Source organism: Eurytemora carolleeae, unplaced genomic scaffold (assembly GCF_000591075.1).
Source record: "Eurytemora carolleeae unplaced genomic scaffold, Eaff_2.0 scaffold1362, whole genome shotgun sequence".
Lineage (NCBI taxonomy): Eukaryota > Metazoa > Arthropoda > Copepoda > Calanoida > Temoridae > Eurytemora > Eurytemora carolleeae.
Genome location: NW_019397774.1, coordinates 43,728 through 58,810, shown reverse-complemented (window position 1 = coordinate 58,810; position 15,083 = coordinate 43,728). Strand labels below are relative to the sequence as shown.

The window sequence follows — 15,083 nt, the reverse complement described above, 5'->3', positions numbered from 1 at the left end:
TCTTTTAAATAAAACTGTATTATAAAGTTATTGCATTTTTATTTCAGATTTGCGTTCAAAGTCTGAACAATTATTTTTTCAATTGATTATTTTCTATTTTAGAATTGTTGATGGAAAATCATTTTTGAAGAATTAATTAGTTTTTTTCTTACACATTGTAAAGCATAGATACTGTATAATGATATTTTTTACACATTTAGCATTAAAACTTAAGAACAAATATAAAATTTTAACATTTTACACATTTCTTTCCTTTATTCTAAAATAACACAATATTATTTTTGTTAAATATGATTCTACAATATAAGAATTATATTTATATTTATTAGGAAACCAGCTTTGCCTCGGGTACTCAAAGTTGCTCCTGCCGTTTACCTGCGCTTGGTCTTAAATTACTATTTTTTAGCTACAGTTAAAACCTAAATAAGCCATTCATTGAAAGAATTCATCAAATGCCGTATTTTTCGCTTTCTGATAATGGAATATTGCAGATATTTAGCCTTTTAATTAAATGATTATATGGAGCTCTTTAAACTGTTCCCACATATTCATGGCCATTTATTTTTTTTCGCAAATACTAAGATTTACGTAAAATAGTATAAAACCCCTAGAAAAATTGTCAAGACGACATTTGATAAATTCTTTCGATATATGGCTCATTTAGGATTTAATTGTATGTATTTCCTACATTAAATTTTAAGAAAATCGCAAATTAAATATTTATTTGTATTTTATTTTGCTTTTTTGTCTGAGTTTTCTAGTGTAAAGCCAATAATTGACCTCACGATGCGGGTTTTATAAGATAAAACTGAGAAGGTTGAACTAACTTGATATGTTTAATATCTGTGCTGGTTGGAGTAGTCACAAGAACACGTCTACACTCCTCCTCCTTAATACATTTATTATTCGGGGTTTTTAACACACGAAAAACTATCAAGTTTTTCAGACCTAAATCTAGTTTTATTGAAAGATAGATAGATCGTTTCGTTTTTCGTCATTGACGAAACGAATTGTGTATTCAACCCACAACCATAACATGTAGGCTGGCTGTATCGAAGTGTAAGATATATCGGGTAAAACCATGAAAGCTAGAGTTGACATAAAAAAATTAAGATTCGATATACATAATACAAAGCTTTATAGTACCTGTCCTAAATCCAGTTTCTTGAATTGTTTACCAACAACCCAGATAACGATGAACATGTAGGCGATCAAAACAATCTGAAATCAAAACGAGTAAAGGGAATTGTAAGCGTAAATTCAAGTGACCTTCCATGCAAAAATGGCAATGCCCGATTCAAAACGGTACCCTTGAATTATTTATCTGATCAACATTTCTCGTTTGTTTAGGGTGTCCCACGAAACATGACAGTTGGTAAGTAGAATTTTGTCTTCCATACAGTGTATTAGATATTAAAGGCTCTTTGCAGTTTATTTCGTTTAAAAAATCTTTTGCTCAAATATATTTTATTTTGAAGTTAATTTTACTATAATATAACTCTTATAATAATATTTTTATTTTTGTCTTTGGTATTAAACAACTTAAAAGATTATGGAAGAATAATAAACATTAATTTCTAATTTACACTTGATCACACAACGCTTTAAAGCACATTAAATCCATTACACGTATTTTATCAGTAAATAATTTTCCCGAAAAATTTATGAATTTTAAACCTTGTTGGCGGCAAAATTCTTGAAGCTTGATTATTATTTATTTTCCAAATTGATGATAAAGAGTACGAAAACCAATTAAGATAAAAAAATTCTACAACTAATTGAGACCGTGTGCTGTGTACCAATTCACCCCCTGACATTAGAACCACTCCACCCCCTCTCAACCCACTGTGTACTCTTCTCCCCTGCTTTTTCCCCCCTCTCTTCACCAATGTGGTTCTGTCAGGCTGAAAAGAAACCTTAAATAATATTTTCTCTTCGGGGAATATCCAATCATTATAATCATAAGGTTTTTTTTTCTTTTACACAGTCTCAACATATATTCTATGTTTATAGTTTTCTTCAACTTTGTTTTTTCATTACAAAAAATATTAAATTCCTTCCCTGTATAATGTATGAATTCAAACTATTTTCGACTGAAAAATTTTATGAATTTTCTTTGAAGATATTCAAATATTATTTCTAAAAAAATTCTTACTAATTCTATTGAAGTCTAATGAATTGCAAATAAACACAATTATTCTGCAATGCAATTCTGAATCCATTATTTGCGAATTTTCGCGGAAATTTTGCGGTAAAAAGATAAAAAACTATTCTTTAGAATTGTTTTCTATTTGAAGAATATTTTTAAAAGAAAACTTTAATTCTAAATAATAAGATATCAAAAATAATAAGATATCAAAAATAATAAGATATCAAAAATAATAAGATATCAAAAATAATAAGATATCAAAAATAATAAGTAGCAAGCTTTTGACTCGATTTAATGTTGTTTTCATCGTGGGTTAAAAAAGATTTATCTATTGACAACGGTAAAAGTTTTGTCTGATAAGAATGAGTTGTGTATCAATGTTTTGTTTTTGAAAAACTGTTTTTTTTTTAATTCGTAGTCTCACTTCAACAGTAACTTGCGCATTTCTTGTTTCATAACCAATGGAGACATTATCAGAATCAAACGTTTTCAAAGACAGTAAAAACTATGTTATCTTTCACAATTTTGAACAGATTAGTGTTTCCAGAGCACGAAATTTAAAAGAGGTTTTAACATTTATGTGTATATTTTGATTTAAGAGATTTAAAAAAGATATTTTATTTAAAAAATATTGATAGTTACAAAACTGCCTAACCCCATTCGTGAAACCCGGGGTTTCAAACTGGTTTTTATGACGATACCATGTCTTAAGTTTTGGGCTCTGGGTACCAAATAGATTCTAGAACAATAGATGGCAGCGTAAAATTTGTTACACTCTCAGTACACTGTACAGCTGTATTCTAACGTCACAAGTGTCAATTAAGTGTTTGTGTCCGACAAAATTATTAATAATAGTGATAATTTTAGAATAAAGTGCTTTTCTTACAGTAAAATAAGTGCAATTATTTGTGATCTTTATTTTCTGTTTTTACACTTTTTTATTTAATCTTGGAAAACATGTCAACTAATGTGAGAAAATTTCGTTTTCTTTGACACTTGTGACGTCGTGTATAATGGGTCCATTTCTCTGTTGCCACCTATTGTACTTGATAATCTATTTGGTCTGACTCGTCTGACCATAAAAAAGGGTTAAGTTGAGGCTTGAGTGTATTTTGTTATATTCACTTGCAAGGGTCATTGAACTATTTGTACTTTTTGAACTTTCATTTCTTGGTTTAGCAGGTTAACAGAACAACACTAGGGCAAAGGTTCCTCCCTCCCCCCCTCTTCAACGTCGACGACCGTAGAATTTATTTTTGGCACGGGGTGGAGAATGGTCGTTCTATCCAAGAACAAAGTTTAAATTTAAGTTTAAATTTGAATCTAAATGATGTATAATGATTTATAACTATATGTAAAAAAAAAATTTGTGTTAAACCCATGTTAACAATCTTGTAGGCTATGATATACGTAAAATAAATATCTAGATTTAAAAAAAAGTTTAAATTTAACCATTGCCCAACTTTTCTGAAATTATCATTGCTAAGAGAATAATATTGTCAAAGATAATAGAATATATATTAGAGGGGAATTTACTAGAAAAAAAGTGTAAAACAGCCATTTTGTTGTACTGTTTCCATACTGCAGGTGTACTTCACATATTTGTGCAATATAACCTTTTGGGCCCTGGAATATACTTTTAAAGAAAATCTAAAATTAATATTAAAAGAAAATCAAATTATGAAATAGGCTGGTTTATAATTAACCAATGATCATTTCACATAGACCCTATGCCTTTCACTTTACAAACGATGATTTTCCGTTATAACTATAAATCAAATGATGTTTTTATTCACCTAATTAATTTTATAAAGTTAATTTAACAGCTTTAAAAAATTCAAAATTGAAATGGATAGTCTTGGGAACATACTGTATTAATGTACTCTACTGCATAAAATTTGTGAACATTTACATGATTTGCACACTTTTAACTCCCTTTTAGGATGAAAGGGACTGACAAAACTCATACCGAAGGATTTTACTAAATTCCACTCTAATATAAATTCTTTTCTCTTTGAATATTGTACTTGATAAGTACAATACACTGTTCGGAAATTAAGAGATGTTCTTCAGTCGTCGTCGTATATATTAATACAATGACTTGAATTTTTATTTTGTTTTAGGTTTATACCATGCAAGCTAGTTCAAACAGCAGAAACTTAGACATTTAAATAAAAATACATTATCATTTATCAGCATGTATGTCGTCTCACCAAAATAAAAGTTTTATTTTTCTTTGAACTGTAAACCGATTCAAGCTCTTAGAACTATCTGCAATATTTATGTTTCTTGGAGTCTCTAAACATGTCAGTACTGTTTACATTCTACCCATGCAAAATGTAAAAAAAAAAACATCTAGGTTGAAGGGGGTGCAGGGCCACCATGAGCCCAGCGAAACGGCCTCCTTAGCCTCCTTATACATCATACGCAGAATCACTTCCAAGCCCTGCAAAACCTTCTCCTTGCCTCTCGATACGTCTTCTAGTCTCTGCTATTCTGTTTCCGCGCTATGCAATTTTTATAGGGTTTCCAACGTAATAGATTATTCACTTTCGCAAAATTACATGCAGTTACGCCGACGCGAAATAATTTCGCGTAATTTCTACAACCTAATTTCGCGAAATTTTGTAATGATTACGCGTAATAAGTGAAACTACAATTTAGCAAAATTACGGCAAAATTTCGCGTAATTTCTACAAGATAATTTTGCAAAATATTGTAATAATAATTATACGTAATTAGCACAACTTCAATTTTGCATAATTAAGCTGAATTTCGTGTATTTTCTTCAAGAGTAATTTAGCGAAATGTTGCAATAATTACGCCTATTTACGAAACTTCAATTTGAAAATATTTAAATTATCCAATCAGATTGGACATGGTTGTAACTCGCACATTATACTTACACATATATTCCCGCTACTTTCATTTCTGAGAATTATTATGTACTTTACTTATTACGGATTGATTTTGTGGATTTGGAAGATTTTGAAAGATTTTGAAAAAGAAAGAAAACGGCATGAAGGTCTGCACTTGCCAAAACTAAAACGGTAAGGTGAGATTGGGTAGAAACAATCTTCCAGAATCCATCATGAACACGTAATAATACTCACATTAAATACTGGTCACATTCAGCGTTAGCTCCTCTTCGCTTGGCAAATTGAAAAATAATACTGAAAGGAATCAGCTGTACCTGGCCAGGGAGTTGAGAATGTAATCAGCTGTTCCTGGCCAGGGAGTTGAGAATGTAATCAGTTGTACCTGGCCAGGGAGTTGAGAATGTAATCAGCTGTTCCTGGCCAGGGAGTTGAGAATGTGAGCAGGAAGTGCGTCATTTAGACAAGGAACATAGCAGCAGACATTAGACGAGCTTGTAAAGTAGAGAGAATAGATATATTGTCTATAAATCATTTAAAGCTATTTTATCATGTTGAGATTATTTAGAAAAAAGTTTTTGTGAATGTTAAACCCATATCAATTATTTGAGACCAAAATGCAGGTCGTGGAGACAGAATGGTGGAGGCTCGGAGACATAGGAAGAGGCTTTGAGACGGCTTCGTGGGGCTTGCAAAAATACGGCATTAGAATATTATGCAGGTCGTGGAGACAGAATGGTGGAGGCTCGGAGACATAGGAAGAGGCTTTGAGACGGCTTCGTGGGGCTTGCAAAAATACGGCATTAGAATATTTGATTTTGTGGCAAAGACTCAGTTCTTTTTGTCCACATTTTTGATAAATGATAATGATAAATGATAAAGATATCTTGCTGTATTGATTTCAAACTTGTCTGGTTACTTTATTAAATATATAAGAATTTCTCGAAAATAGTTATACCATTGTTATACCAGTTCTGAAAATTGAATTATCTTCTTTATATTTTAGAAAATTCATCTTCTCACAAATCTTTTGAAGATTCTTTAAAATATTGGATTGAATCTTGAGGCTAACGAACCATGATTTTCAGATTCTTCTTTGTTTCTCTCAAGCAATTTCGTTAGAAATCTGGGGCGTTCGGATTTCATTAAAATCACATTCCACATCAAAACTAAAGTCATAACTCTTTTAATTGAAGTTTTCATACTTATGCATTAAATGGAAACTGGAAAAGCTATGAGGTCACAAAGTTTTACCAGTAATATCGCATTAATTGATCAACTCTATTTCTGTCTAATTCGCAGTGGTTTTATTTATAACAACTTCTTCATATTCATAATTATTTGGCAATTATTAAATCAAATTATTTCTAACTAAATTAAGTTAACATATTTGTAATAATAATAATTATTTCTTTACATAAAGCTATATAATAGGTATTAAAAGGTTAAGAAACTATCCAACGGTTGAACGGAGTACTGTTTAAAAGCAGGTTATGTTTTTGATAATCCATAATTAAAAAATTGTCCCTCCATACACTTCTGTAACCGTAATGGACTTTACAAAGTAATGTCGCCATGTTTAAAGTTTGAGATTTTGAACAAAACAAAATTATTATAAACAAATACCGTATTGCAGTGTAATACACACCCAATTCAAAGGTTCATTGTAAACATCAATATGGCGGCCTAAACGTATCGCGAATATATGAAAGCATATTTTATAGATTTTTAAAAAATTTCTAAAAATTACTTCAGTTTGGTCTGGTTAGGGTTAAATCCTAGTCTTATACCCTCTTTAAAGATATAGATTTCTGTGTTGTTTTGACAAATCATTTTTCTGGGATTTTGAAATCAAAAAACATGCAGTTATGCTCTGAGCTAAAGAGTAACAATCTGTTTACTTCTCTTTTTTATCATTATTATAATTATTATTATTATTATTATTATTATTTAAATTATTATTATTATCAATATCTAAATTATTATTATCAAGATAAATTTTGCAATTATATAACTGCAATATAATAAATTATAAAAGAAAACATTTTAAACTATTCACTATGTCATGTTTCGTGGGACAACCTGTAGCTACAAGGTCACAAATTGTACCAGTGATGTCGACGCATACATTTGACCTTCTTCTTCTGACGCTGTGGATAAATTAATTGTACAGCTGATTTTAGCAAACTGACATAGATTTAACTAAGTATGGAACTATAAAGTTAAAGACTAGAAAAAACTATGAGTGGAATTAACACCACTACAATGTAGAAATGGACGCGTTTTTTTTTTAATTTTGTTCCTTCATTGTTTGTGAAACTGTTTGTTCAATATAGTCATTCGTACATTAAAAAACGATCGTTTATTTAATAGTTTGTTTTAAAAATCTGTAATTGAGGAAATAAACTATCTTTGAAAAATCGTTCGTAAAGAAAAAATATCGCTTTTTCAACTTTTTTTTTAGAAAATCTGTTCGTTCAGTAAGAAAATGATTGTTTGAACAATTTTAAGTTGTTCATATTTGGTTTTTTCGTTAGTTTTTAAAAACGATAGTTTTTTCATTTGTCTGAACAGATCCATCTTTCTTTTTTTTCAGAACGTCACGTTTTTTTTCACAAAAATGTTCCTTGGTTCGTACAGGGTGAATACAAAAAATGGAAACATTGTTATTTTACAACAATCAACATAAAAGTATTTGCTGGATACATGAGGTTAAGATTATCAAAATATCAAAATCTATTTTATTTATCAAAATATGTTTATGAAAGGGGATGGAATAGAATTTAAGTTCTAAATAAAAAATTATTTTGTTTCTTTTTTTTTGTTGATAAAATTTAAGTATTATATTGACCAACATTTTTTCTTTGTTTACATTTAAACAGATGGCAGTACAGTCTTGTTTACAACTTACCCCAATAGAAAGTACAGCTGCCTGGGTGTGAGCAGACCAATGAAGGTTGTGGGTGTTATGATGGTTTGAATGTACATGAGAACCACCATGCAGACTAGAGAATAACATTCCCATACAGTCCTTCATATCCATCCTAGACAATATACAGTCCTTCATAACCATCTTATATAACATATGAGGTATATAACTCCTTATAGCAGTGTAGATATTCATATATATTTTTTTTTATTGAATCATTATATTATCTGCAGGGACCTACACTTTATATACGGGTCCAATTAGGACTCTGCACTTGACAAGGAGAGAACAGGATAAAAAGTATTCAGGAAAATGTGAAAAAAATGCTGTATTAGTGATACTCCATATTAATGATAATTACATTCCTAGACTAACCAGGGCGAGATGCATTCGGTTTCTTCAATTTGAATTCAATCCTGTGTTGGTCTTTAATTTAAATACCTTTAAATTTACGGACTTGTCTTTTATTCATTGTTGTTTAAAACGCATATTTCGACAAAAAAATATAAAAGAGAAAAGGCGGAAAGCTAATGTTTAATATGTCAAATTGTGATCAAAAGTCACAGCTTTCTCTTGGAGAAGGGCCGAACTCCGCGTAAAGGAGCGTCAAAGTAAGAAATCACTGTGATTTAAAGGTTTTAAGCTCTCAAGGAAAAATCGTTGAGAATTTTGAAAATCACTTTTGTTAAAACTAAAGTTAACAATAAGTGCTTTATATAGTGCTAAAATGTACATGTCAAGAGCTACAGAAAACCATAAGTGAGTTAGAGCAGTAAAATCAAAGTCGACCCGGTCTAAGAAAGGAATTGAGTTTTTGCCACAAAATCAAATTTTCTAATCCCTATATCTATGGAACCTGATGTTGTAGACTTTTGATATTTCAAACTAAGATAATTTGATGCAACAGATATCATAGTTCAAAATATCTAAGGTCTACGACATTGGATTGCAGATATATAGGACTTAGATAATTAGAGTTTGTGACAAAGACTCAAATCCTTTATGAACATTTTTACAAGCAGACTGAATCTTTTTTGGGCCCTTCATTTTAAAACTCCGTTTTAAAACTTATATTGTTAAAAGGCAAGAGTGGACCATAAAGTGAGGGAATTTTATGAGAAGTAAGAAACACCAGGAAATCCAAATAGCTATTGAGATGAATTATAAATTACATATATCATCATGTGAATTCTTTTCTTATCAGAAATATAAAAATAAATATAACTTTGTCACGAACATAGAAAACTTTCTGGGTTGCCAACTCGACACACTTACAATATACAATAGAATACCTCATAAACAATTATTGGATAATTATAAAGTTTGTTTGCATTCTTTTGTGACATATTAGGACAGATCTAGAACTAGTTTTATTGTAAACAAACAACATTTAGTGTTCGTTAGAACATCCCGTTTATCCTGTTAAAAAGCGTTTAATATATATATAAAAAGCAAAAAATAGCAAATACGAAATATCTTCATTAAATGGGTAAAAATGGATAGCTTTTTACAATCTATAAAGTAAAACAGGACATTCGTTAGTATATCCATTGTTTCCATCCTGACATTTATAAAGTTGCATGCCATTGTTTCCATCCTGACATTTATAGAGTTGCATGCCATTGTTTCCATCCAGATATTGATAGAGTTGCATGTAATTTTTTTCCATCCAGACATTTATAGAGTTGCAAGGTCATTTTTTCCATCCAGACATTTATAGAGTTCCATGTCATTTTTTTTCATCCAGACATTTATAGAGTTGCATGCCGTTTTTTCCATCCAGACATTTAAAGAGTTGCATGCAATTTTTTCAATCCAGACATTTAAAGAGTTGCATGCCATTTTTTCCATCCAGATATTTAAAAAGTTGCATGCCGTTTTTTCCATCCAGACATTTATAGAGTTGCATGCCATTTTTTCCATCTAAAGAGTTGCATGTCATTTTTTCCATCCAGACATTTAAAGAGTTGCATGCCGTTTTTTCCATCCAGACATTTATAGAGTTGCATGCCATTTTTTCCATCCAGATATGTATAGAGTTGCATGCCATTTTTTCCATCCAGACATTTAAAGAGTTGCATGCGATTTTTCCATCCAGACATTTAAAGAGTTGCATGCCATTTTTTTCCATCCAGATATTGATAGAGTTGCATGCCATTTTTTCCATCCAAACATTTAAAGAGTTGTATGCCATTTTTTCCATCCAGACATTTAAAGAGTTGCATGCCATTTTTTCCATCGGCATCCTTTAAAGCTTTAACTTAGAAAAAAAAAGATAAAGATATCCTGGGTTTTCTATCTAAAATTAGGGTCTCTATTTAATATTGGTTTCTCGTGGTTACGCTGTTTGGGAATCTGACAATGAAACTAGAGGGTCAGATAAAGGGACTGTTCGCGTAATTTCAAGAGAACCTTTAAAATCTTTGTCTGATTAAGTATACATTTGAGATCAAAGTTTATAGTTTTGAAAATTGATTATTTTCAGTTGTGATTTCTTACAAAGTGAATTTGCGCATTTCTACTGCAGGAAAACCATAGAGAAAGGAAACTTAGAGGTAAAGCTTAACTCAGATGTACATAACCGACCTCTCTATTAATTAATTAATAGAGAGGTCGGTTATGTACATCACGACATGTTTACGTATCAAACACTGTACACATGTATATCGAGTGAACGTATTTCTTGGGGATGATAAAATGGAGATAATTGAAAATTGTTAAATGTTTGCAGTCAACATCGTCGAATTATCTTTATATAAAGAAAGATTTATAAATTCCATAAAATCCCCCTTAGAAATACGATCACTCACTTTAAAATAAGTTTAGTCCCTTTATTAATATGAATTTGGATGCTTTGCGAAAGAAAATGAAGAGATCCCTCTTATTCATAGTTTTTCTGCTTTGATCAAACTAAAATGTTAAACATTTAAAAAGTTTTATCCGAGTCTAAAATTAAATAAATCTATATATAAATTTGGCTTGTCTGTTTGTCTGTTTGTCTGTCTGTTTGTATCCAATAAACGTCAAAACGGCTGAACCGATCGGGCCCAAATTTTTTTGATTTTTTTACGGTCTAAGTCGTATGTTCCAACTTCCTCAATTTGTATGGGCGCTACGCATTTCGGTATGAGACGTCTTTATCAATTTATTCCTTATAGACGAAACAGATAGAAGTAAGATTAGTAGCGATCAAAAGCGCTTTTTTATCGAATTAAGCCTATACCCCCTTTCATTTTTCGCGAACACTCCCTTTAAGCTTAAACAAATGTTATAGAGTTCAAATAGAGTTCATGTCTAGGGATACCAAAACAAAAAAAGTTAGTTATTAAGGTAAAAACAAAACTTCAAATTCTACCAAGTTTTGAAACTTTTAATAGCTTCTTAATTTATAAGAGTTCTACAAGAAGTGACATTAAAATAAACTGGCAGATTAATTAATTTTTACTCAACCTCTTTCTCAAACAAATTCGAAATTAACTCAGTTTTCTAATGACAACCATTTTCAGATGTGTCCTATACACTTCATATCAGAGATAAAAGAGTTACAGAGATCGATTAACACCTATAATATGCGATATTTTCCAGAGCATGTTCTATTGTACTGTACACGACCAATCAGGAGACATATGTATTCAGGGATATTTTTGGATCCTTTGAATAGGAAAGGAAAAATCTTAAAAGATAGAGAATATTCATAAACGTTATGTTTTATGTTTAAAATTGGAATATTTCTTTTAAAGTTGTAAAACTTAACCCCTGAATGCAACAAGTGGCCGTAAGATGTCAGTCAAAAAACATTACATTGGAACCGTAGAATGGCGTGCCGGGACACTATAGGCCTGCTCAGCCTATCCAGGTAGAGTGTATTATGAGCTGTCTGTGTAGTGTGTGCTGTATATAGATACACTTAAGGATCCTTTGAATAGGAAATGCAAAATCTTTAAAAATAGAGAATATTCATAAACGTTATGTTTTATGTTTAAAATTGGAATATTTCTTTAAAAGTTGTAAAACTTAACCCCTGAATGCAACAAGTGGCCGTAAGATGTCAGTCAAAAAACATAACATTGGAACCGTAGAATGGCGTGCCGGGACACTATAGGCCTGCTCAGCCTATCCAGGTAGAGTGTATTATGAGCTGTCTGTGTAGTGTGTGCTTTATATAGATACACATAAATCTGTAGAATAGGAAGACAACATGTATGCAGTATCAAATGTATTAGATGTTGCTGAGAAGAAAATAGCTTTATCAGAAGCTAGAAAACTAGTAATTCAGTGGAAAGCCCAATTGCCGTGTTTTATGTTCATTGGAATATTTTAAATTATACTTATAGTTCACCTTCCTATATCACTGTATATGAATACAGTAATAACAAGAAAACTTTTAAATAGGAAGACGACTTTTAGAATCAAGTTATAACTTTAAATAGTTTAATGAGCATGAGACGTACACTGCAATTGTTCAGTGACAACCGACCAATATTACTAAATTATTAATTTAATAAGTGTAAGTGGCTAGTTAAACTATTTGCTTTGATAACAACATCAAATACACTTCAGTATTGCTATAATGTCGTCTTCCTATCTCATTGGTATCTGTTTATCCCTGCAGTATAACTCCCCCCTGCCCCCCCCCCTTGAACCAATAATCCAAGTTATTATATTCTGTAATTGTTTCAGGGAATATAAAAAGTAATATCTATCATAAAGCTTAACAAATATCAATAAGATTAACTCCATTCAGCTGAGATAGACAAATACAATTAGGTTTAGACGGTGGATAAGAAGGCTGTTGTATTGGAGGGAATAAATACACACTTTTTGCTTATTTAAGGATTTTATTTTATAAGAAATCTTTTAAGTTTTGAAAAAAAGTTATTTTCTTTAATTATTTTTAGATTTTTTTTTCAGAAATTGAGTGTTCGACACATCTTTTTAACCTGAGTGTAAACCTTTGAAATTGGAAACAAAATTCATAGTTTGTACTATCTCAGGTCTAGAACATTGGTTTGCAACTGATTTTGCGTGAAACAAAATGGTTCACGCCAAAAAAAAGTATTTAGACTAACCGTTGTTTTTATTCTTATTGTGCAAGAAAAATATACGATCCGGAAAACTAGAACGTGAAACGTACCCCTCACTGGAGAATTGGGGGGTATTATTATTTTTAAGATTTTTTTTCAGAAACTGAATGTTCGACACATATCTTTTTAACCTGAGTGTAAACCTTTGAAATTGGACACAAATTTATAGTTTGAACTATCTCAGGTCTAGAACATTGGTTTGCAAAGATATAGGGAATAGAAAATCATTGTAACAAAGACTAACTTCTCTGAACTGATTTTGCGTGAAACAAAATGGTTCACGCAAAAAAAGTATATTCTTATTGTGCAAGAAAAATATACGTTCCGGAAAATTAGAACGTGAAACGTACCCCTCCCTGGAGAATTGGGGGGTGCGTACCCTCCTGGAAAAATTAGAAGCAAAAGAAGAGAGTGCAGCCATCTTTTAAAGTGCTTGAATTTTGAATTTAAGAATATTCCCCCCTCCCCTTGAAAATAGCATAAGCCGCTCCTGTTGTTACAAAGATATTTCATATAAAAAGACATATCATAGCTGGGACAATTCATTGAGGACAATTTCATAAAATAAAAAAGTCGTTTTTACTCACCCATCTGAGCCGGTGCAGGGGGAGCCCTTCCCAATTTTTAGATTAAAAGGAGCCATTTTATTAGACTGCAGACATCTGAAATTATTAAAGGAGTTGTTGAAAAATGGTTCACTCCAAATTGTGAAATACAAAAAAATTGCTAATAAATCGCTTATATTCGCGTATTTACTAGTCATCCAACTTTTACTGCCAAAAAACAAATTTTTATTGAATATCAGTGATTTTTGTCGCAGCCATCCAACTTTTATTGCCAAATTTTATTTCTAAATTTAGAATGATGGATGGGGATTGGGGACAGTGGAATTTGGTTGGGCAAGTTATTTCTTTTTTAATCCTGTAATCACATTATGTTCCTACCAGGCTACCTCATCTTTACTTTTAAAGTAATATTCTCTGTTTGTCTGTCTGTTTGATTTTGATGTTAGATCATAACTCAGAAACACCTTGGTTGATTTGTTTCAAATTATGATTAGAATCCTCAGTAGAACCACGGTTATGTTCTTAGCTTTGTTTTAAACTTCTAAGTTAAGTGTGTTGATTTATTTCCAAGTATAAGCTGGGTTCCCCAGATAGTTCCCGATAAAATACTTTAACCTATTTTAAAGACTAAATTATTGTTTTGTACCGCAGCTATAAAAAGAGTTTTTTAAAGAGAGAAATAATAAAGGAAAATGAGTGAAAAAGTGAGAAAAATTTAAAACAAAAAAGAAAAAGAACTTGGTAAGGAAAGGGAGAGTTAAGCTGCAAAAGGAAAAAGGAAATATTTAGAAAAGACGGAACAGGAAATAAACAAAGAGGGAAAAAGGAATTTCATTTTTTCTCATAGCTAAAAGCTATCAAGAAGAAAAAAATGTAATGCATCTTTATTATGTAAATAAAGTTTCTTTGTTCATCCTTACGTGTACAATCAAACTATACATTAAAGTTTCAGTAGAAGTAAATATTTCCATTTACTGATAGCGCCGATTGAAGGATTCATAACTCTAATTGGATAATGAGATAGATTGGTTCAGAATAGACAACAAACACATGAATGAACCCTGATTGGACCAGGTGCTATCGGACTCGGCATACAGGAGTGTATAGGAGCTGCGAGGTCACAAAATCACAGCAGTCACGCTGCATACATTTTACCTTATCCTTTATTTGACCTTGCAGTGGAACAAACAAAGAGAAAACGAGATAATACAGAGTGACAGAAAAAAAGGTATTTCATGTTGAAACCTAAAACCAATTAGAACCTTTTTGATCCGTAAATCTCAATATTACATGTACTATGTAGTAATAAAACATATAATTGAAAATTCGTTTATAATGTTTCGAGTTTTCAATTTTATAAAAGAGAAATTAATAAATGTTCCTAGGCCCAAATTAATGAATAGTAAAAAGTAGCTGAACCGGACACACGTAGTTCAACCACTTCTCTAGATATAGTGTTCTGGGTTAAGCTGGGAAGAA

At 31.1% G+C, this 15,083-nt stretch overlaps 1 protein-coding gene across 1 annotated transcript; it reads right to left on the bottom strand.

Moving 5' to 3' along the window:
• Window positions 1-827: 827 nt before the first annotated feature.
• LOC111715857 (uncharacterized) lies at window positions 828-13,699 on the bottom strand (the record flags this gene model as incomplete). The annotated part of the gene is given in 4 exon segments (XM_023491251.1): window positions 828-889; window positions 1,147-1,221; window positions 7,937-8,069; window positions 13,626-13,699. Coding segments are annotated over 4 exon segments (326 nt in total), but the record flags the coding sequence as incomplete, so codon positions are not given.
• Between the last annotated feature and the right edge of the window lie 1,384 nt (window positions 13,700-15,083).